At 48.0% G+C, this 24,490-nt stretch overlaps 1 protein-coding gene across 1 annotated transcript in view; it reads left to right on the forward strand.

Annotated features, from left to right (window-relative positions):
• Positions 1 to 23,116, forward strand: part of NRXN2 (neurexin 2) — a 428,827-nt gene extending 405,711 nt beyond the window's left edge. The window contains exons 19-20 of the mRNA XM_070951426.1: positions 9,961 to 10,039; positions 22,218 to 23,116. Of these exons, the coding sequence (XP_070807527.1) occupies positions 9,961 to 10,039; positions 22,218 to 23,116 (978 nt within the window). The remainder of the gene's footprint in view (positions 1 to 9,960; positions 10,040 to 22,217) is intronic.
• The last annotated feature ends 1,374 nt before the right edge of the window (positions 23,117 to 24,490 follow it).

The following is a 24,490-nucleotide window of genomic DNA, read 5'->3' on the forward strand; positions in this document are numbered from 1 at the left end:
TTCTATTCTATTCTATTCTATTCTGCTCTATTCTATTCTGCTCTATTCTATTCTATTCTGCTCTATTCTATTCTATTCTATTCTATTCTATTCTATTCTATTCTATTCTTCTCTTCTCTTCTCATTCCTATTCCTATTCCTATTCCTTATTCTACTCTACTCTACTCTACCTATTCTACTCTACTCTACTCTACTCTACTCTACTCTACTCTACTCTACTCTACTCTACTCTACTCTACTTCTATTTCTATTTCTATTCTATTTCTATTTCTATTTCTATTTCTATTTCTATTTCTATTTCTATTTCTATTCTGAGTTTGGTTGTTTTTTTGCAGACGTTTCATGACCCAACTAGATAACATTATCAGTGCTAGAAGGGAGTGGGGTTTGTGGAGAAGAGGAGGAGGAGGAATTTGTCACCTAAGACAAATTCCTTGTGTGTCCAATCACACTTGGCCAATAAAGAATTCTGTTCTAATTCTATTCTATTCTATTCTATTCTATTCTATTCTATTCTATTCTATTCTATTCTATTCTATTCTATTCTATTCTATTCTATTCTATTCTATTCTATTCTATTCTTTCCTGTATTGTATTGTATTGTATTGTATTGTATTGTATTCCATTCCATTCCTATATTCTCTTCTCTTCTCTTCTCTTCTCTTCTCTTCTCTTCTCTTCTCTTCTCTTCTCTTCTCTTCTCTTCTCTTCTCTTCTCTTCTCTTCTCTTCTCTTCTCTTCTGAGCTTGGTTGTGTTCTTACAGACCTTTCATGACCCAACTAGGTAACATTATCAGTGCGAGAAGGATTTGTTCTCTGTTTATATACAGGTAGTCCTCGACTTACATCAGTTCCTTTAGTGACCGTTCGACGTTACCACGGCACCAACTAAAGTGACTTGCGGCCGTTTTTCACAATTGCGACCTCTGAGGCTTCCTCGCGATTCAGAATTCAGACGCTTGGCATCCGCTTCACATTTATGACCGTCGCAATGTCCCGGGGGTGCGGGGTGGTGTCATACGATCTCCCCTTTTGCAAGCAACGTCAATAAGGGGAGCCAGATTCGCTTAACAACGGGGCGACGACCTTATCGACGGCAACGGTTCGCTTAACGACGGTGGCAAGAAAGGTGGCAGAACGGGGCAAAAAAAAAACAACTTAAATGTCTTGCTTGACAACAGAAACTTGGGGCTCGGTGGCGGTCATAAGTCGAGGATTGCCTGCACTGTGTTTCTCAGAGCTGTCGTGTCATTCCTCTTTTTTTTAAAGGCTGTATTTATACGGAGACACAGACAGACATATTAGGAGCAGCCAGAGCCCAGGGTGATGTTTCTGGGGAGAGGGAGAATTTTGCAAACGCCTTTGGTTGCAAAAAATAAGGCCCAGAGGCCTAGAACTAAGATCACGCAAAGTATTAGTACCGCTTTATAAAGCCTTAGTAAGGCTACACCTGGAATGCCACCTCCAGTTTTGGTCCCCACGTTGCAAAAAAAACAAACAAACATTGAGACTTTGGAAAAAGTGCAGAGATGATCAAAGGGCCTGGAGAGTACAGTGGTCTAAGGCACTCTGTTATTAAGCTGGTTATTAAGACCAGCTGCCTGCAATTACTGCAGGTTCGAATCTCGCCAAGGCTCAAGGTCGACTCAGCCTTCCATCCTTTCTAAGGTAGGTAAATTGAGGACCCAGTTTGTGGGGGCAATAAGCTGACTTTGTATAAATATACAAAAGTATGAAGGCTATTGCTTAACGCATTGTAAACCGCCCTGAGTCTCCGGAGAAGGGCGGCATATAAATCAAATTAAAAAAAAAAAACAAAAAACCGTTTGCAGGATTTCGATATGGCCAGTTTAGAGAAAATAAGAATTTAGGGTGACATGGTAGCAGTGTTCTAACGTTTGAGGAGCTGCCATAAAAAAGAGGGAGTCAAGCTATTCTCCAAAGCACCAGAAGGCAGGACAAGAAGCAACGGATGGAAACTAACCAAGGAGAGAAGCAACCTGGAACTAAGGAGAAACTTCCTAACAGGGAGGACAATTAACCAGTGGAACAGCTTGCCACCAGAAGTTGTGGGTGTTTTCATCACTGGAGGCTTTTAAGAAGAGGCTGGACAGCCATTCGTCTGAAATGGGATAGGGGCAGTGATGGGTAACCTTTGTGGTGCTGAGTGCCCAAAGTGTCCGTGCACGAGTGCGAATGCCTGCGCACGTGCCTGGACCCCCAAAATGCAATGCGAACATCCCCCCCATGCATGCATTCCCCCCCCCCTGCGCATGTGTCCCATCCCCCGCGCCCCGTTTTGGCTTCCAGGTTGGTGCAGGAGGCCTTTCAGGCCCAAAATGGGGGCGAGGGGTGAGGACACGTGAACAGGGGTGGGTTCTACTTATCTTTACTACCGGTTCGCAACTGGATCGCGCGCGAGCCTAACTTCTGCACATGCACAGATTGCCAATGACGAAATCCAGGGCAGTGGGCGGGGCCTCCTATACTCTTGCGAACCAGTCCGAACTGGGGGCAACCCACCACTGACGTGAACCCCCCCCCAACATGCAATGTGAGCACCCCACACACATGCGCATCCCCCCATGCGCCCTGCCCCTCTGCACATGCGCCACAGAGACCCAAAGACCAGCTGGCCGGCGGGAGGCCTGCACACATGCGCGGTGGAGCTGGGCTGGGGCGACGGCTGGCGTGCCAGGCGACATGGCTCCGCATGCCACTTTGGACACGCGTGCCATAGGTCCGCCGTCACAGTGGTGGGATTCAGCCGGTTCGCAGCACTTCGGGAGAACCGGTTGTTAACTTTCTGAGCAGTTTTGGCAAAGTGGTTGTTGGAGGAAATCATTAGGGGAGAGAACCGGTTGTTAAAATGACTTGAATCCCACCACTGGTATAAGGTCTCCTGCTCGAGCAGGGGGTCAGACTAGAAGGCCTCCCGAGGTCCCTTCAGGCTCTGTTCTATTCTATTCTTCTTTGCAACCACCGCAGCCATTTTGCATGACTCGGATGGGCCTCCCCAGGGCTGCCTTTTCAATTCTCTCTCTCTCCCCCCCACCCCCACTCCTCCTCCTCCCCCCCCCCCCCACCCGTGTTGTTTTGACAAGTGCCATTATGGAGCAATCCTCAATCTGTCTATTTTGTCACACCTCCACGCTTCCCTTTTCATCAGGCAACGCATTTATTCCCCGCTTTAATTTTATTTTTACCCGTCTTCGTAATTAGCCCAACCCCCCCCCCCTTTTTTTTTTTTTGCTACTCTTTGAGTTACATTCTAATAGTGATGCAGCGTTGCAGCCACCGAACAGGCGGCGTAGCTCACATCCGCAGTCAGTCCTGGCGTTGGGTTTTTGCCGTTTTAATCCACGGGAGTTTTTAGTTTTAATCTCCTCTAATGTGCTTTAATGTAACCCTCTTTCTACGCGTCTCGTAGAAGTAATTGGACGGAGGCGCTTAAATGAATAAGTACTTTGGCACAAAAGTGGATATTTTTTTTTTTTTGCTTTAATTTATATGCTGCCCTTTTAATTTTAAAATTAAAACATTAAAACCCTCTCTTTTCCCCCCCTCTTCTATCTCTCACTCTCCTTTTTTTTTTTTTTTAATTTGATTTATATGCCGCCCTTCTCCGGAGACTCAGGGCGGCTTACAATGCGTTAAGCAACAGCCTTCATCCTTTTGTATATTTATACAAAGTCAGCTTATTGCCCCCACAAACTGGGTCCTCATTTCACCTACCTTTGAAAAGATGGAAGGCTGAGTCAACCTTGAGCCTGGCGAGATTTGAACTTGCAGTAATTGCAAGCAGCAGATGTTAATCTGTTAATAATTGGGTTGCTGGGTGTTTCTTTTTTTAAAAAAACCTTTTTTTAAAAAAAATGGGAGTGGGAATGAAGCTATGCTTCATTTCCCAAGAGATTAACAATAACGGAGTTGGAAGGGACCTTGGAGGTCATCTAATCCAACCCCGCTACTCACGCAGGAGAGCCGTACTAGGGATTCGAACCGCCAAACTGCCAACCTTTCTGATCGACAAGCTCAGCGTCTTAGCCACTGAGCGACATCCGGTCCAGTAAAATAGGTGCAACAGAACACCTGAACCTCCTCACCTCCAGTGGGGTCCAGGGGAAAAAAAATCTCCAGTTGCAATTCTACCAGGCTTTAGGCTTTGCAGGGTGTGTGAAAAAAAAACTTCTTGAGATCTTCTCCCGTCTTAAAATCGTAACAGTAACAGAGTCAGAAGGGACCTTGGAGGTCATCTAATCCAACCCCGCTACTCACGCAGGAGAGCTGTACTAGGGATTCGAACTGCCGAGCTGCCGACTTTTCTGATTGACAAGCTCAGCGTCTTAGCGCCTGAGCCACCTAGTCAGGCATTGGAAAAGGATCAGACGGTTGTGTTTGATCCGCAGCCCAGTTCAGGATTCTAAATTAAGCTCTTAAACAGACTAATAGAGTTGGAAGGGATCTTGTAGGTCATCTAGTCCAACCCAATCAGGAGACCCTACCTACACCATTTCTGACAGATGGCAGTCCAGTCTCTTCTTGAAAGCTTCCAGGGATGAAGCTCCCACAACTTCTGAAGGCAACTTCAGTTCCATCATTTGATTGCTCTCATTGTAAGAAAATTTCTCCTTATTTCCTGGTTGAATCAGCTTCCATGCATTGTTCCTTGTCTGGCCTTCGGGTGCTTTGGGAGATAGATGATGTCGATAGATGACGTTGCACCGCACAGCTGACCCCCAAGGACACAAATAAACCTCCAGGTTTATCTAACGGCCCGCTAAAAGGATGCAAATGACCAGCTGTCTGCAAGGAGTATAAATCCAGGAGTGGAGCTGCTGGGGGTTCGCAAGGGTTCGGGAGAACCTCTAGTTAAGATTCTGTGCAGTTCGGAGAACCCCCAAATCCCACTCCCGGCTGGTCCTGCCCACCCCGTCCCTCCCAGGAGTCCTCACGCGGCCCATTTTGGATGCAGGTAAGTGCAGGGCACGTGCGGAGGCTTGGGGAGGGCGAAAAGCGGGACTACCGGAAGTTCCGGAAGTCCAGAAACAGGCCCATTTCGAACCTCCAAAAGGCCTCTGGAGCCTGGGGAGGCCGTTTTCACCTTCCCGGAGACTCAAGTAAAGCCTCCGGAGCCTGGGGAGGCAAAACCGCTCCCCAGCCGTGTTGCAGGAGGCTGATTAAGCCATGCCCACCGAGCAACCAGGCAGAGAACCCCTTGCTAAAATTTTTTATTTATTTATTTATCAAATTTCTATACCGCCCTACTCCTGGAGGACTCAGAGCGGTGAACAGCCAAGATAAAATACAGATAATACAAACATTAAAAGTCCATTAAAATTATTAAATATTTTGGCCGAAAAACAAATTTAAAGCACCCAATTTATAAAACAAATCAAACGATTTAAAATTTTAAAAAGGGAGAGTTAGGCCTTTGAAGCCCACCCCTGTATCAATCCTTCCATTCCCCCGCCATCCAAGTCAGAGCGGGAGAAGCTTCTCGGATGAGAAGCAAAACGTCTTCAAAAGAAAAAAAACCAGAAAGTCTTGGGGGAAAAAAAGCCCCTTTGGGAACGCTACAAGCAGAAGTGAGAAGAGGACTGGGGGTGGGTGGGAGGGGAATGTAAAGCTGCCTCTTATTTTATGCTGTCTCTGGGGTGGGGGTCCATCCGCAGCCGACTCCCTGCCGGAGGGGCCCGTCCAAATCTTTGTCATGCTAATTTGGACAGGCGTAGAGGGATGTTAATGCACTGCGATGCCCGCTCTGGAATACTAATGCCAGCTTGATAGGATGGGGGTGGCAGGGAGCAGAGAGAAAAAATGTGAAATTTTCCAAGCCTGGCATCCTTCTCGCCATCATTCCTGGGAAGCTTTTCATTGCTTTTGAACCTGGCAAAAATAATTCTGCTCGCTCTGTGCAAATAGCCCATAGTGGGATAGAGAAGAGAAGGGGGAAAAAAAGGGGGGGGGTAGCAGCTCTGCCGAAACCAAAAAACCCCTCCACTTTAGAGAAAGTTTTTGTGGCCATTTGGACCTCCTTGCTTCCTAAACCCCACAGTCTCTCCAACGAGCCCCGTTTCAATATTCCCACAGGGCTAAACTAGGTTAACAGAGTTGGAAGGGACCTTGTAGGTCATCTAGTCCAACCCCCACCCACCCATCCATCCCAGCTCAAGCAGGAGACCCTACACCATTTCTGACCAATGACAATCCAACCTCTTCTTGAAAGTCTCAAGGGATCCTTAAATAAGGCGAAAATAAAGCTGCAGATTGGGAAGGTAGCGCCGGCTTGGTTGCATCTCACCAAATTTGTCTATGGAGATTCTCAGTCCTCCAGATCATGGTTGTCCCAAAGGTGCTATTTTTTTCAAGAGGCAACGGGACTTTTTCTTTTGAAGACGTTTCGCTTCTCATCCCAGAAGCTTCTTCAGCTCTGACTTGGATGGTGGGGAATGGAAGGATTGATACTTACCGCAGACAGCTGGTTCATTTGCATCCTTTATAGAGGGCCGTTGAGGCCACTTGGAGGTTTAGCTGTGCCCTCAGGATCACCCGTGTGGTGCAAATGGGTGTGGAGCCTTCTTGGAACGGCTGAAAGGCCCGCGTTATAGACAGGAGATTGGTGGGGAAACAAAACAACCACTTCGCAAACGCATGGCACAACATAGGAGAACAAACGCATCAGGACAAGATTCGGCAGTCCATCTGCCTTTAAAAGACAAAGGCCGCTCTTTTGAAGATGGCAAAGTCCACATTTTGGACAGAGAGGACCGCTGGTTTGAAAGAGGGGTCAAAACAGGGGTGGGGATTGAAAAATTTTAGTAACCGGTTCGTTGCCCGGTTGCTGGGTGGGTGTGGCCATGGGGGCATGGCCTACTTGGCCTCCTGCAGCATGGCCGGGAGGGGCCTTTTCGCCCTCCCCAGGCTCAGGAGGCTTTCCTCGAGTCTCCAGGAGGGCGAAAACAGTCTCCCCCGGACTCTGGAGGCTGGAAATGGGCCTGTTTCCACACTTCAGGAACTTCTAGGAGGCCCGTTTCTCGCTCTCCAAGAGCTTCCATGCGGGCACTGCACTTACCTGACATCCAAAACGGGCCGCATGGAGACTCCTGGGAGGGGCGGGATGGGTTGGACAGGGTCAGCCAGTCCTTGCAACTACCGGTTCGGCGAACCAGATTAAAATTAACCTGAACCGGTCCGAACCAGCTGAATCCCACCCCTGGAAAGAGGCCATTATGTCAAAATTGAAGAGCTCTCTCTCGACAGAGGGAGAGGGCTACGAACATCATCTCTCTCCAGTCTACAACACGGGCCTTTCAGCAGTTCCAAGTGGCCTCAAACGACTCTCGGAGAGAGGGCTATCGGCCTTTGAAAATAATTTTTGCTTCTCATCCAAGAAGCATTTTTCGGTTCTGTTTTTTTTTCCAAAGGGGGGGAGGCAGGAATTGCAGTTGCCTTTTGGGAAAAGCCACTATGGAAACATTCTGTGTGTCACCCCGCCCATCCAGGGGTGAAATACTCCCGGTTCGGACCGGATCGAGTAATCCGGTAGCAATTGAAGATTTAAGAGCCTGGATAGCTCAACAGACTAAAAGCCTGTTATTAACATTTAGCTGCCTGCAATTATTGCAAATTCGAATCTCCCCAGGCTCAAGGTTGACTCAGCCTTCCATCCTTTCTAAGGTAGGTTAAATGAGGACCCAGATTGTGGGGGCAATAAGCTGACTTTGTATAAAATATACAAAAGTATGAAGGCTATTGCTTAGCGCATTGTAAGCCGCCCTGAGTCTCCAGAGAAGGGCGGCATATAAATCTAATTAAAAAAAAAAATTGTGGCAGGTGGTTCGGAGAACCGGTAGCGATAGCGGCGCGAGGCTCCGGCGCGACCCGGGTGTCGTTACTTCCTGGTTTTAACCAGGAAGCAATGTGTTTTTTACCCTCTGCACATGCGCAGAAGGTTTTGCGCATGCGCAAAGGGTCTGCGCACGCATGTGATGCGCGTGGGGTGAGTGCGCTTCCAAACCGGTAAGGAAGGTAAGTAGATTTCACCCTTGCACCCATCCAAAAATGAATTGGCAGGTGAGACACGTTCTGAGAAAGCAACGGGGGGGATTAGGGATACTCCAGCCTGCATCCCAAAATTTCCTTCTGTCGCTTGGATGGCTTTGTTGATTCAATGGGGCAGGTCCTGGGTAGAAGATCCCACCCTTCCTGGATCATCCACCTTTGCCGCCCCTCCGCCCCCCGGGGCATTTTCCAGACCGGTTCAACTGGAACTTCAGAGGTTATGGGTGTTTCATTATGGGGGGTTTATAAGAAAAGTCTGGACAGCCATCTTTCTGAAAAGGTGTAGAGTCTCCAGCTGTTGTGGCCTGCCAGTGGCCTGCGTGGATCGTGGCTGATCCCGGCGACGAGGAGGCTGGTGTGGGATCGCGCCAGCAGCCTGTTTAGCCGGCGCTCGTGTTGGACAGCGAGGAGGCTGAAGAGGATGTGGTGCCAGAGGCAGAGACTCAGCCAGGGCCTTCAGAACCTCCAGAGGCTCCTTCAAGTGGAGAGAGTGAAGTGGAGGAGCCTCTCCTCAATGCTCGGGCACGCAGGGCTGCCAAAAGGCAGGAGTGGCTACTCAGGAGGAGGAGGTCTCCTCGAGAGTAAGGCTTGGGGTTAATTGGCCACTCCCTTTAGCCTATTTAAGTTTGCACACAGCTGGCAAACGTTGCTGGAAACAACGTTTGGTCCTACGCAGAGCATTTTGAGAGTGAGTTTTTTTGTTACAACTTGGTTTCTGGGCTGATTGCCAACCCTTGTCGGACTTTGTTTAATCTCCGTAATTCGTAGCAGGCTGATAAGCACATTGGTGGTTAAAGCCTGCGTTTTGAAAGGGGTCTGTTTGTATTAAACGGAGTTTTTGGAGCTGTGTGTGTGTGGTACACTTCTTGGGACCCGTAGCTGGGGCAGAACACCGGCTTGAGCAGGGGGTTGGACTAGAAGACCTCCAGGGTCCCTTCCAACCTATTATTCTGAGGAGGAGGAAAGAGAAGGAGTGCAGGGTCTCCTGCTTGATCAGGGGTTGGACTAGAAGACCTCCAGGGTCTCTTCCAGCTCTATTCCAATTGATTGATCTTGATCAGAGCTAGGATCTCACAGGCAGGTGCAGGCGGGCGTCACATCGTGTGGACAGGAGTTCAGACCGGGAAGACGGACTGAGGACATCTGTCCATTTGTCCAGAAGCAGAGACAAATGGACAGGGGCCTGGTTGAAGGACCCCTGGAAGCCACTTTGCACCAGCCTGCTGTCAGGGTTCCGATGGATGCCCTAATCAAATCATGAGCCTCGGAGCCAAGCTTCAAAAGAAATCCAGTTATTTATTAGGAGCTTCATGTCTGCACGTTCCCAAGTGAAGCCAACTCTGACCCCCACGTAATTTAGGCCCCCAGTCATGACCCTGTTTCCCACCCTCCCTCCAGGACGTGTCATCAATCACATTTGCCAACGGAGCAATTTCGCGGGTTGTAGAGGTCACACCACTCCAGCTGCTGTAGGTAACCCTGGGAGACAGCCTTGAGAGAGATATGTCTGGAATGTGCTCCTGTATTTGGCTGCCGTACTGCTTCATCGGTTTCCCCCCCCCCCCCTTCGCAAAGCATCCCAGGCCAGGGATGCTTTGCGAGTTGACACCTCTCTTAGCCCAACCTATTTTACAAAGTTGTTGTGTTGGGGAAAAATGGGAGGAGGGCATCTTATATCATGGAAGGGAAGAAGTTGGGGTGGGGGATTTCAATCCTAACTAAGAATTAGAAATTTGTGCCAGAGACTGAGAAGGGCAGATTTTTCTTTCAAAACAAACAAAAAAGCCAACATTGGTGAACGTTGGGACTGGCGGGTTGGATGGGGGGTGATAGGTAGCCCTGTGGATTGCCCCCCCCCCTCCGCTGACCGCCAGGCCTTTCTCTCCCTCTCTCCAGAATTCAGACGACCTGCTGGTGGCTTCGGCCGAGTGTCCCAGTGACGATGAGGACCTGGAGGAATGTGAGCCGAGTACCGGTGGGTCTTTTTCCATCCTCTCTGCCCCGGGGCACCCCGAAGTCAGGAGGGGGAGGGACTGCCCCAGCCTTGCCCAAGCCCCAGGGATGAGTTGGGGGGGGAGTCTCTCTGTGCAGAGACTCAAGCAGGTGACTTTTTTGAAAAATCCAGGACCCCCAGTTGCAGTTGGGCACTACATCTGCCTTCCTCCTCCTTCCTGCATTCTATTCTATTCTATTCTATTCTATTCTATTCTATTCTATTCTATTCTATTCTATTCTATTCTATTCTATTCTATTCCCTTCCCTTCCCTTCCCTTCCCTTCCCTTCCCTTCCCTTCCCTTCCCTTCCCTTCCCTTCCCTTCCCTCCTCTCTTCTCCTCTCCTCTCCTCTCCTCTCCTCCTCTCTTCTCCTTCTATCCTCTTTCCCCTCACTCCTCTTCTCTCTTCTCCTTGCCTGGCCTCCTATCCCAGTGTTGGCAAACCTTTTCGGCACCAACTGCCTAAACAGGAGCAGGCTTTGCAAGGTGCACAAAGACCAGCAAGACCACCTCGCATGTGCACACCAGGGAGCTGCTCTTCCGGTTTCACCGGAACCTGGAAGTGCAACGGGCGACAGCTGGCATGCCCAGAGTGATGGCTCTGTGTGCCACTTCCAGCACGTGTGCCATAGGTTCGCCATCACTGTCGTATCCCCTTTCCCTTCCCCTCTCTCCTCTCCTCCTCTCCCCTTTCCCTTCCCCTCTCTCCTCTCCTCTCCATCCCCTTTTCCTTCCCCTCTCTCCTCTCCTCTCACCTCTCTGCTCCTCACCTCTCCTTCTATCCCTTTTCCCTTCCTCTCTCTCCTCACTCCTCTCCGATCCTCTCCTCCTTTCCCTTCCCCTCTCCTCTCCTCACCTCTCCTTCTATCCCCTTCTCCTCCTCTCCTCTTCCCTCTTGTCTTTAAACACACACAAAAATTCACGCACATGCACAAGATGTTCTTTTGATCGCTGCGGTTACATCACATACGCGCAAAATCCAGGGTCCCCAAAATCAGCGGCCGTGTCACTTTTAAAAAAAATCAAGCTCCTAGTCCTCAGCCTTTAAGCTCTACCGAGAAGTGGAAAAGGCGGGTAAAAACGCCAATTAGCAGAACCCGTGTTAATGGTATTCTGCTTTTTATCTTTTATTTTTTTTTAAAAAAAAAAAAAATCATTTCCGTCAACAATAGCTACGATAATAATGATGTTGCAATAGTAGCAAAGAAAGAAAGAAAGAAAGAAATAGATGGCTCCATCAATATTTAAAGATCAAAGAAGGCAGAAAACATCAAAAGCAAAAAGCATTAAAAGACCCAAAGAAATATATATTTATATATATATATTTTACAAAAGACACTGGCCTTACCTTTGAAACATAAAAGATCAAGCAGGAAAGATCTTGTGGCATAAAAGCATTCTCCGACACCACCTAAAAATAGAGCCGAAAGGAAGCTGGCAGGCATTTCTAGAGTGATAGAAACATAAAACGCCCAACTTAAAAGGAACCCTGGAGGCCATCCAGTCCACCCCCTGCCCAGTATCAGGAGTTGAATCACTACTTTGAGGTGGGTGGCTGTATAAATTGAATAAATAAATAAATAAAACTACTCTCTGATGAGGCCTTCGGATGCTTGAAAAATGGAAACAGAGATTCACTTACCATGATTACCACAGTTCTAGCAGCTTCACCCACACCAAACCAGGTTAATGGGGAGAATGGTGGTGCTTGCAATGTGTGCCATGTGCCAACGAAAGAAATCTCACGTGGTTTAATTCAGTGGCCCAGTACAGAGGGCAAGGCAGGAGTACAGTAAAGTAAAATTAGTATAGAGTAGAGTAGAAATAGAATAGAATAATATAGAAAATAATATCGAATAGAGTAGACTAACATAGCATAGACAATAGAACAGAATTCAGAAGAGCAATAGCAATAAGACTTATACAGCCCTCTCTAAGCGGTTTACAGAGTCAGCCTCTTGCCCCCAACAATAATCCCGGGTCCTCATTTTACCCACCTCGGAAGGATGGAAGGCTGAGTCAACCTTGAGCCTGGTGAGATTTGAACTGCCAAATTGCGGATAGGATAGGATAGGATAGGATAGAATAGAATGGAATGGAATGGAATGGAATGGAATGGAATGGAATAGAATAGAATAGAATAGAATAGAATAGAATAGAATAGAATAGAATAGAATAGAATAGAATAGAATAGAATAGAATAGAATAGAATAGAATAGAGAAAATAATATAGAATGTAGGGTAGAATACAATAGAGTGTAGGGTAGAATAGAATAGAATTCAGAATAGAATAGAATAGAGTGTAGGGTAGAATAGAATAGAATTCAGAATAGAATAGAATAGAATAGAGTGTAGAATAGAATAGAATAGAATAGAATAGAATAGAATAGAATAGAATAGAATAGAATATAGAGTATAGGGTAGATTACAATATAATTCAGAATAGAATAGAATAGAATTCAGAATAGAATAGAATAGAATAGAGTATAGAATAGAATAGAATAGAATAGAATAGAATAGAATAGAATAGAATAGAATAGAATAGAATAGAATAGAATAGAATAGAGAGTATAGGGTAGATTACAATATAATTCAGAATAGAATAGAATAGAATGTAGGGTAGAATAGAATGTAGGATAGAATAGAATAGAATAGAGTGTAGGGTAGAATAGAATAGAATTCAGAATAGAATAGAATAGAATAGAATAGAATAGAATAGAATAGAATAGAATAGAATAGAATAGAATAGAATAGAATAGAATAGAATAGAAGAGTTGGAAGGGACCTTGGAGGTCTTCTAGTCCAACCCCCTGCTCAGGCAGGAGACCCTAGACCCGTGATGGCAAACCTAGACTCTTTCAGACAAACGGTTGTCCAAACCGACCATCAAAACCTCCAGCGAGGGAGCAAGCCACAACTTCTGGAGGCAAAGCTGATTTAATTGTTCTCATTGTCGGGAAAATTTCAGGGAAAATCCCCCCCCCAAAACCCGGGTTCACTCCAGTTTTGCATGTTGTCTGAATGCAGCCCATCTGCCTTGGAGCGTAGTTCCTGCTTTCTTAGAGCAGCCTTCCCCAGCCAGCAGGGTTGATTCTCACTCCTTTAGAGAAAACTGAGCACGTAGGGTTCAAGTCAATCCCCTCCCTCTTCCTGCTGAAATCAAACACTATTGGCTCTCTCGCCTTGTGATTGACAAGGGAAGAAGCTCTCTGGCCTCTGCGATTGACATATATGGAAATGTATGGTAGTCCTCAACTTACGACCACAACCGAACCCAGCATTTTCACTCCGAAGCGGGAGCAGTTAAGTGAGCATTGTCGTTCAGTTTTACAACCTTCCTTGAACACCATCATTAAGTGAATCACTATAGTTGTGAAGTCCATGACACGGTCGTTTAAACGAATCCAGCTTCCCCGTTTGACTTGGCTTGTCAGAAGGTTGCCAAACTGCAACCATTTGCCAGGGATCCGAATTTTTGATCACGTGTCCACGAGGTTGCTGCCTCGGTTGTAAGTGTGAACAACGCAATAAAATCTCGGTTGAACCGATTCCGATTTCTCAATTTCCAGATTTAATAAGTAGGCTTGGTCCTCGATATCTCCCTTAACAATGCACAAAAGCTAGTTTTTACGTATAATTAGGCTTTGTGCTACATGCGTAAGTCCTCAACGTAAATTAATGCCTTCGCTCCAAATTGCACTAAACATCTGCAAGGATTCTGCATTTATTCCCCCGTAATCTACTACGAACCGAGGCAGATATAAATGTATGCAAAGCCTTAAAAATTGATGTCGTCGGTGACATTTCCGTAACGACGCTAATGACACAATTTTGTGTAAGAATCCAAAAAATGTGCAGCGTTTGCCTGCTTATGATGTCAGGAGGCCTTCAATGCCTTAAAACCCTTTGACTTAACAGACAATGGATTTACATGTCCATAAAGTTGAGTTTAGCGTAATCCAGATTAAGAGTGTGTGAATGCAGATGCGGGGAGGATTTTGTGTGTGTGTGTGTGTGTGTGACAGGAGCGGATCAATCTTTCATCCGTAGGACAAATTCCATGCCCAAAAAAAAAGAGGAAAGAATTCCAACCTTCTTTTAAAAATCTTTTAATTCTCAGCGTCGGGAATAAAGTGAATTTTCTTGGAGGGAGGCTGGGGAAGGAGGGAGCCAGCAGCCCATCACCCTGCTCATCCAAGGGAGTTAACTCTGTCTTAAAGATGCCCAGACGTAGCTGGAAACCATGGGTATTGTGTTGCAGGAACTGGGTATGTCTAGTTCGATGAAAATAATGACTATGGGTGCCCCAATATCTCAGGGGCTGCCCCAAAGAAGAGGGAGTCAAGCTCCCTGGCTAGGTGGCTCAGTGGCTAAGACACTGAGATTGTCGATCAGAAAGTTCGGCGGTTCGAATCCCTAGTACAGATCTCCTGCATGAACAGGGGGTTGGACTAGATCAGGGATCAGCAACCTGAGGCTCTGGAGCCGCATGTGGCTCTTTCACCCCTCTGCTGCGGCTCCCTGTCACTCAAAATATGCATCACAACCGCCAATGTGCGACACCCACTGACACACGATTTATTGAGCTTTTCCACCCCCGGTAGGCCAACCATGGATAAATCCAAGAAAAGTTTCAGAAGAAAACAGAACATTTAATTCGACTACATATGCTAGTTTTGTGGCCACTCAAGAAATAGTCGGGCACGGGAAGGGTTTTTGTGGCTCCCGGTGTTTTCTTTTGTTTGGGAAACGGGTCCAAATGGCTCTTTTGAGTGTTTAAGATTGCAGACCGCTGGACTAGATGACCTCCAAGGTCCCTTCCAACTCTATTACTGTTTAAACTGTTTAAGCTATTTCCAAAGCCCCTGAGGGCAGGACAAGAAGCAATGGGTGGAAACTAATGAAAAAACAACCCCTTTGGCAGATGCTGTATGCCAGAGGTATGGAACTATGGCCCCTTTGTGACTTGTGGATTTCAACTCCCAGAATTCCCAGCCAGGATCAAAATTTGGCACTATGCCATTTCTTTTCTGGGAAGGGTGCCGAGAAGAGCAACAAAGACGATTAGTAAGCTGGAGACTAAAACATATGAAGAGCGGTTGCAGGAACCGGGTATGTCTAGTCTCGTGGTAAGGACTGGGGGTGGGGGGCACGATAGCAGTCTTCCAATATTTGGGGGGGGGGCTGCCACAAAGAAGAGGGGGTCGACCTATTCTCCTAAGCACCAGAAGGCAAAACGAGAAACACTGGATGGAAACTCATCAAGGAGAGAAGCCACCTAGAACTAAGGAGAACCTTCCTGGCAGCTGCGATGTTTCACTTAACAACGGTGGCGAAAAATGGGCTAAAACTCACTTAACTGCCTTGCGTAGGCAACGATTCCTTTGGACCCATCTGTGGTCGCAAGTCAAGGACTAGCAGTGTAAGTTGAGCCCAGACCTGGCCTTCCAAGTTGGAACGATATTTGTCAATCCTCCCAGAAAACTTCTGAGGTTTACGATTCGGTGTCCACACAATTGCATCAACAGAAAGAATTTTCATTTTTTTTTTTTTTTCATTTTATTTGATTTATATACCGCCCTACTCCCGAAGGACTCAGGACAGTGAACAGGCACAAGATAAAACACATAGAATACAAAAATTTAAGAGCAGAAGTAAAATCGAATTAAATCAATTTAGCCCAAGATAAATTTAAAACCCCAGGTTAAGAACAAATTAAAATTTACATTAAAATTTACATTAAAAAGAGAATGGGAGAGGTTAGGCCAGGCCGGCTTGATGAAATAGAAGAGTCTTAAATAAAAAGGTCTTGAGCGCGGCGGAAGGTGCGCAGATCCGGGATCCTGCAATCTGCCCCCAAGGAATTCTGTAAATGCTCAGTCAGTTAGGTTTACTTCACCAGTGTTCAGCGGGTTGTGAGAATGCAAAGAGAACCTGCTTTACGCACACAGATTACCTAAACAGGTCAATAAACAATCCAGCAGATGGATTTGCAAAGCCTGCCCAATTGTTGTTGTTTTTTTAAAAAAAACACGAACCGTGGTTAGTTTGTTCATGGGTTAGCATATTGTCTGAATTCAGCCCATTTGGTTCCTGGATGGATCGTTCTATCTAGGTAATGTATTTAGAAAATGGGTCAGTTCAGCAATTGAGTTAGTTTCCCCCAAAATAAGACATTCCCCTGATAATAAGCCCAATCGGGCTTTTGAGTGCATGGCAATAAGGCCAAGCGCTTATTTCAGGATTCAAAAAAATTTATAAGACAGGATCTTATTTTCGAGAAAACATGGTAGATAGATAGATAGATAGATAGATAGATAGATAGATAGATAGATAGATAGATAGATACCCTGTTTTCCCCAAAATAAGACATTCCCTGAAAATAAACCCAATCGGGCTTTTGAGCGCATGGCAATAAGGCCAAGCGTTTATTTCAGGGTTCAAAAAAATTTATAAGACAGGATCTTATTTTCGAGAAAACATGGTAGATAGATAGGTAGGTAGGTAGATAGGTAGACAGACAGACAGACAGACAGACAGACAGATGGATTAGAGGGAGAGAAGATAGATGGATGGATGGATGGATGGATGGATGGATGGATGGATGGATGGATATACCCTGTTTACGCACACAGATTACCTACCTACTTTATTCTTAGATAATAATATCTTCATTAGATGTTCGTCTTTTAAAACTGGGCCTCTAATTCACACAAGCCATTTTCCAAAATGGAGGGCAGGCATGAGATTTGCACATCACCTGGACCCAGGCCGTAAATTCCTCTGTTTCCTGGGTTCTCCCAATCCAGGCTGGGTTTGCGATACTCGGCAACCCCCCCCCAACAATCTCCCCCCCCTCCCCTTTAACCCTACCCCAACATCACCGGCTGCAGCCACTAAGCTTGCGAATTGACCTAGTTAAGAGGGTTGTGAGAACCGAGCTAATAAGGAAGAAAGAAAGAGGGGAAAAAAAACCCCAGCTGCAATCAAGGGATAATTCCAGGTGGATTTTCCTCCGAACTTCTCAGTTCTTGCTTATTAAACAGCAAATGAGATTGTTGTTTTATTATTATTATTATTATTATTATTATTATTATTATTATTATTATTGCAGCATCCACACACACACACACACACCCCACCCCCAGGCGCTGGAGATTGAGATGGCAGGAAATCGGCAAACATATGACATTTAATTGGGGTAGAAAGCAGTGCCGTTAATCATAGCGGGGCGAGACGAGCGAGCCACACCGCTTCGCTCGCTCTGCCGATGCCCTTGCACGCTGCCACCGGCTCTGGCACAGCCCTTCCCTGCCTGCCGTCGGCGCCCAGCCCAGCCTAGCCTGGCCCTGCAGCTGGAGGCTTCCTTAATGAACTCGCTGCCTAACAGCTGGGAATAGCTGGCCGTGTGTGTTGCCCGGCTGGGGACTCTTCGCCCTGCACTGCCCAGCTGCAGGTTACAGGCAGGTAGATAGGTAGAACATGCCTGGATCAGAGGGATTCAGCCGCGCACACGCCAGCAGAGCACATGCGTGGACAGGGTGCGTGCGAGCAAAGCACATTTGCGAACCGGTAGAGAAACTAAGTGAATACCAGCCCTGGCCTGGATGATGGCAGTTGTTCTCTAAGCCAGCCACCTTCAACTATTTGGGCACCAAGGACCGGTTCCGTGGAGACAGGTTACTCCGTGGACCAATGGGGGACGTGGTTTCATGTGCATGCCTGCGTATGAAACCGCTTCGCTTCTTTGCGCGGCCCGGTTTCTGGCATGCCACCGATCGGTGCCAGTCCAAGGACTGGGGGTTGGGGACCCCTGCTCTAACCTATAGGGAGGGGCTGGTACCCCCTGCATTTGTCCCCTGGAGAGATCCTAGAACAGTGGCCACACCCATAATTCAATGCGCCCCACCCCCCACACCTGCGATCCCCCTGCGCTCCCCCCCACTTTTGGCACGAGATGGCACAGTGGGCCCAGTAGGCCTGTTTTTCACCCTCCCCAAGCTCCCGAGGCTTTTTTGGAGCCTGGGGAGGGCGAAAACAGATTTCCCCAGCCCCCCGGAGGCTGGAAACAACCCGTTTCCCAACTTCCGGTGGGCCCACAAGGCCAGAAAATTAGCTGGCTGGCACACACATGTGCGCTGGAGCTGAGTTAGAGGAATGCTCGCGTGCCCACAGATATGGCTCTGCGTGCCATCACGGTCCTAGAATGAGGGGCCCTTGGTGCTCTCGGAGCTCGCTTGCTCTCTTGGAGACGGTTTGTGACCCAAACTAGGTAACGTCATCAGTGCAAGTAAGGAGTGCAATTTGCTGTCACTTGTCACACTGATAAGCTAGCCGCTAAAACACGGGTGTCAAACTCAAGGCCCGGGACCCGAATCCGGCCCACGGAGTGCTTAGATCTGGAAACCTGGAAACAGCGAAGGACTGCCCCGCGTTGCCTCTGCTAGCGAAAACGGAGCTCGAGAGAGCCACACACGGCCCTCCGAGGCTCCATTTTTGCTGCCAGAGGGTTGCAGGAGGCCGTCGTAAGCCAAAAACTGAGCTCAGGAGGCCGTTTTCTCTGGCAGAGCAGTCGGGCCCCCACAGGTGTCCCTGACACGAATGATGTCGAGCTGGCCACGCCCACCCTGGCCACACCCACTCTGCCTCACCGAGGTCAAACAGAACCCTGATGCGGCCCTCAATGAAATCGAGTTTGACACCCCTGCTATAAACTGACAGCAAATTGCACTCCCTACTAGCACTGATGATGTTACCTAGAGCCAAAGAAGCTTCTCGGATGAGAAGCGAAACCTCTTCAAAGAAAAAAACCCCAGAAGGTCCAGTTGCCTCTTTCAAAAGTCACCCTTTTGGGGCAACATTCCTGAAATTTTATCAATCCAATTTATTCGATTAGCTTCCGCTTTTTAGGCCTCTTGCACAAGCTGAGAAAAAGAAAAATGGGTTAATTCCATTTAACCTTTCAACTTAATTCACCAGGCGAACGGGGGCACCGTGCTAAACTCAGCTAAGGAATTGCGCTGCGTGAAAATCTTCGTCTTCTTTTCCTGCCTGAAAATGTTCGGAGGGCCGACATGCAAAGGGCTTCCGAGCATTTGTGTACCTGTGACACCAGAGGTGGGATTCCGCCGGTTCGTATCAGTTCGGCCGAATTGGTAGCGGAGACCGTGAATGGGCCCGCCCACCCCGTCTCTATGCCTTCCTATTTACACATGTTTTTGAGGCCGGGGGCATGCGTGGACGGCACGCGATCGAGCAAAGTGCGTGCGCGCAAGGAGCACATGTGAAACAAACATGCACGCCCACGACGAACCAGTTGTAAGGATATTGGAAACCCACGGCTGCGTGACACACCCGTGATGGAGATAAAAACACCGTTTATTCTAGCACAAAATAAACCTGTGGATGTTTGCGTCTCCTTCCCTCTTTCCCTAGATTAGCCGTGCCATTTTTAACCGTTTAACATAATCAGCCAAGCCAACCGTGCTGGGCGAATTCAGCTAAGGAATAAAAATTAGGCCTAATCGTAATCCAGGCTCTCTCGACCGGGAGGTGGAAATGCTTTTGCAACGGCCAGGTTTGTCGTCCGACCTTCCTAAAAGTTGCTGAGGCCAGAAATACTGGCTCAGATGGTTAACCGAAATAGATTAACAATGTAAAACGGTTGGTAGGGACCTCGGAGATCTTCTAGTCCAACCCCTGCTCAAACAGGATCATTTCAGACAAATGGTTCTCCGGTCTTTTTTTTTGAAAACCTCCAGTGATGGTGCGCACATAACGTCTGGTGGCAAGCTGTTCCACTGATGAATTGTTCCAACTGTCAGGAAATTTCTCCTTAATTCTAAGTTGCTTCTCTCCTTGATGAGTTTCCACCCGTTGCTTCTTGTCCTGCCCTCAGGGGCTTTGGAGAATAGCTGGACTCCCTCTTCTTTGGGGCAGCCCCTGAGATATTGGAACACTGCTATCCTGTCTCCCCTTACTCCTTCTTTTCATTAAACTACACATACCCAATTCCTGGAACCGTTATTCATATGTTTGAGCCTCCAGTCCCCTAATCATCTTGCTTGCTCTTCTCTGCCCTCTTTCTAGAGTCTCAAGTTCTCAACCTCTTTTTTTTCATAATAGCCAGATAAATCTCTTCTAATTGTGCTCTTATTTATTGGCTCCCCCCACACACACACTCCAAGGGATTTTGAAATACACTGAAAACGACCAACAAAATGACCTCAAATCCCAATGTTTTCTTCCCAACCTGCTATTCAAAGGCCAAGCATGGCCTGCAGCTTGAGAAAAAAATTCCAACTTTCCAAGAAGGATTTTTCCTTGTTTTCCCATAAAAAATAGAGTCTTTTCTCTCTCTTTCTCTCTCTCTCTCCTTCCCCCTCTCTTTTTCTCCCTCTTCCTCCCTCCCTCTCTTTCTCTCTCTCCCTCTCTCTCCTCTCCCTATCCTCCTCTCTCTCTCACTTTCTCTCCTCCCTGCCTCTCCTTCCCCTACTATTTCTCTCCCTCTCCCTCCCTCCCTCTCTCTCCGCCTCTCCCTCTCTCTCCTCCCCTCTTCTTTCTCTCCAACCCTCCCTCTCTCCCCCTCCCCCTCCCTTGCCCTCTCTCCTCCTCCTCTCCCTTTCTCTCCTCCCTCTCTCTCCTTCCCCCTCTCTCTCCCTCTCTCCTTCCCTCTCTATTTCTCTCCTCCTCCCTCCCTCTCTCTCCCTCTCTCTCCCTCTCCCTCTATTTCTCTCCCTCCCTCTCTCCTTCCCCCCTCTCTCTCTCCTCCCCTCTTCTTTCTCTCCATCCCTCCCTCTCTCCCCCTCTCCCTCTCTCTCCCTCCCCCTCTCTTATACACACACACACATACACACTTCAAATCCACTTTTCTGCCTCTTCAGCCCAGATTCCCTCTTCAACTTCTTTTGGGGTCTTTTTTGGTTGTTGTTTTTTTCCCCATTGTATTGAGGAGGTAGTTCTTTGCTAAGGACCTCTGTCACCTGTTTCCTATCCGGGGATCCCGTGGGAACGCAGGGAAAGCTATTATCACCCCTCCTTGGGAGAGGGGGAAAAAAATCAAAACACCCCATCCCCCAATCACCCACTTTCGCCCCCATTTTGCACAAGGCCAGGAAGGTCAAATCCAGGATCAATTTGGAAAAAAAACGGAAGAAAAAAAAAAAACAGAGAAAGCAGGGCTCTGCCATCCCAGCTCCGAACAATTTTCTGCAAAGTCCTAATTTTGCCTCAAGTTTATATCTTCAAATCCTCAAATTTGCAAAGAGCTAAAAAATATATATATATGGATTTGAAAGTCCCCGATGATTTTAAGTTTCCGGAACATCAAAGTGGGTGATAGGGATTTTGGGGTGCAACAAATCCTGGGGGGGTTCTTTTGGGGGGGGGCGGCTACGGGAGGAGGGAAGCGGCAAAGGGGTACCGTTAATGAGGAAAAAAAAAAAAGAACCAAGCAAGAGAAATGAATCTTGGGAAGAAAGCGAAATTTTAAAAAAAATAAATAAAAAATAAAGGCAAGATGCAGAGAGAGAGATGTTTAAAAGAAACGAAAAGAAAAAAAAAAAGTTGATTTTTCTCCAAAAAAACATTCTTACCTAGTTTTCTTTTTTGTAATTTTTTTTCTTCATGCTAATATCACACGGCCTATTTGTTGATGTAAGTTGACTGAATTCCGTGGTTTGCTCTCTTATTTTTTTTAAAAAAACAAAAAAACAAAAAAACAAACAAACAGAAAGGGAAAAAAAAAATAAGGAAAAAAAAGAGAGAGAGAGAGAGAGATTGAGAGAAAGAATATTTTAGTGTTTTAGCCGAAGAGGATGGGAAAAGCAATCAGCCAAAGAGGGTGTTACTGGTCTTAATTCTGCTGTTTTATCTGTTTAATTTTTTTTTCTTTTTTTTCTTTTTACGGATTAAATGACTTTTTTTAATTATCTTTCTTTTTCTTTTCTTTTTTCTTTTCCCTTTGATTATGATTTCTCTAGACAAAAATGAAAAGAAAAAAAAAAAAGGGAAGTGGCCAGGGACCAGAGTCAGTGGGGATTGGCTAGCAGCTATTCTTGTGGTTTGGCGCTGTCTTGTGTGCACGTGGGGAGGACCCCGTGGCCGCGTGGCTGACCCTTTTCCCCCTCTCTTCTCTTCCCCCTTTTCTCTCTGTTCTAGGAGGTGAATTAGTCTTACCCATAATAACTGAAGACTCTCTAGACACCCCTCCAATTGCCACGCGCTCACCTTTTATCCCCCTGCCTCCCACCTTCGGCCCCTTCCTAACCGTAATCGAAACCACCAAAGATACCATCTCCCTCCCGGCTCAGCCGAAGCCCCCCTGCCTGACCGACCAAGACGACAGCGATTGCGAAGAGGGCATCGAAGCCTCGGGGTACGCCTCCGGCGAGGTCTTCGACTCCAGCCTGCCCCCCACCGACGACGAAGATTTTTACACCACTTTCCCCCTGGTCACTGATAGGACCCCGATGGGCCGCCCCGATGGAGGAGCCGCCAAAAAACCCCACGGATACCGCCCCAACCTTAGGACAGGATTGCCGGCTTCGCCCTCCGGCCCAGACCTCCTGGCCTCCACCACTTCTCCCACCCTGCTCCACCGTATCCCCGCAGGCAAAATGAACAACCGCGAGCCCCTGCGGCCCCACCCCGAACACATCCCCCCTTTGGCCACCTCCTTCGAGCCGGACAAGCTCAACCATCCCAAGTACCCCGTTATAACCTCTTCCCCCGATTTCCACAATCTGCCCACAGCTAACCCCACCGACCCCGGGGAGAGGGGTCCCCCCGGCGCCGTGGAGGTCATCCGGGAGTCCAGCAGCACCACTGGCATGGTGGTGGGCATCGTGGCAGCCGCCGCCCTCTGCATCCTCATCCTTCTCTATGCCATGTACAAGTACCGCAACCGGGACGAAGGCTCCTACCAGGTGGACCAGAGCCGTAACTACATCAGTAACTCGGCGCAGAGCAATGGCACGGTGGTCAAGGAGAAGACGGCCGCGGCCCCCAAAACGGCCAGTAAAAGCAAGAAAAACAAAGACAAGGAATATTATGTCTGAGGCCCCCCCTGTCCTCAACCCCACCCCAAATCCCTGCGTGCGCCAGAGAGAGAGAGACCCACATCCGAAGGAAGCGCGCAGTGAGACTATCCAGACATGCATTTCCCCCCACCCACCCACGCCCCCCCCCCAAAAAAAACTTTCTGGAGAGGAGACCTCCCCAAATGCCTCGCCACTCCGAACGGGGGCGCGTCCCCCCCCCGTCGCCCACCCTCTTTGGTTCGCTCATCTCGTTCTCCTTTTACGCCCTCCCCTTGCAAAAAAAGACAAACAAAAAGAGAGAGAGAGAGGGAAACAAAGTGGAGGTGAGAAGCTGGCAGGGCCTCCCCTCTCTCCTCCTTCCACCCTGACCCGACCCCGGAGGATTGTCGTTTTTTATTCTCCCCACCCCGTCCTAGGCAGACTTAAAGGCAAGGGTTTGAATTAGGGCCATGGCGGGGCTGCCTCTCGCCCGAAAGAGGGACGGATGGTGCCTGGACCGCACAAGGAAGAGGATTAAAAAAGGGTTTTTTTTGGGGGGGAACACAGAATCACAGCCCCTTCCCCAAGTGGGACTGCAGCCGGAGTGATGCATGGCCAGCCCCAAGCAGGCAGGCAGGCAGATTGTGGTGCACCCCACCCCAACCCTCAGCAGGGTTTGGCCCTTTGATGGAGGTGGGGAAAAAAATGGGGCTCCCTCCCTCTGACCGCACCCCAACCACCCTCCCAGCTGCTCTGAAAGGAATCCTCAGCCGGAGCCAGGCCTGACCCCTGGACTGGCCAAGGGAGGAAGGCAAGGGAGACCGCAAACCCTCCGTCCTCCCTCTTCAAATCGTGTCCTGGCCTAGCCATCCTCCCACCACCCCTCCTCTCATCCTTTAAGCTTTGATTTCCTGGGAAGGCAGGAGAGAAATGCCAAGAGGAAGCAGGGCACTGTGGGGTGTTGGCAGCCCAACCTCTCCACAGGGGGGGGACCTTCCCGATTCCCGAATGCCAACCGGATGGGCCCCAACTTGTTCCCAAAACGGGGGAGTTCCAAATCACTCTGTGTTTTTTTTTTTTAAAAAAAAGGGGAGGGGGTTCTAAGAGGTTTGATGCCCATAACTCGATGCCATTGTGAACCAAGTTGCGGGTGGCGTGATGTACCCTGTTCCCCCCCCGCAGCCGAGCGGGACCGACATTGGCCGGAGTTTTGCATTCGGGAAGGGGTTCGGCCGCCCTCCCGCCATCCGCCATGCCTCCCACCGTCGTCCTTTCTAGGTCTCCCTTCAAAAACCAAGGTGCTATATTGTGTTCCTTTTTTTCCAAAACGGTGTTAAAAAGAAACGAGCATGTCAGATCACGAGTTGTTATTTTTTTATTTTTTTGGTTTGTTTTTAAACTTTGTTTTGCTTT

Source organism: Pituophis catenifer, unplaced genomic scaffold, assembly GCF_029215685.1.
Source record: "Pituophis catenifer annectens isolate HBS135680 unplaced genomic scaffold, rPitCat1.0.hap2 SCAF_10, whole genome shotgun sequence".
NCBI lineage: Eukaryota > Metazoa > Chordata > Lepidosauria > Squamata > Colubridae > Pituophis > Pituophis catenifer.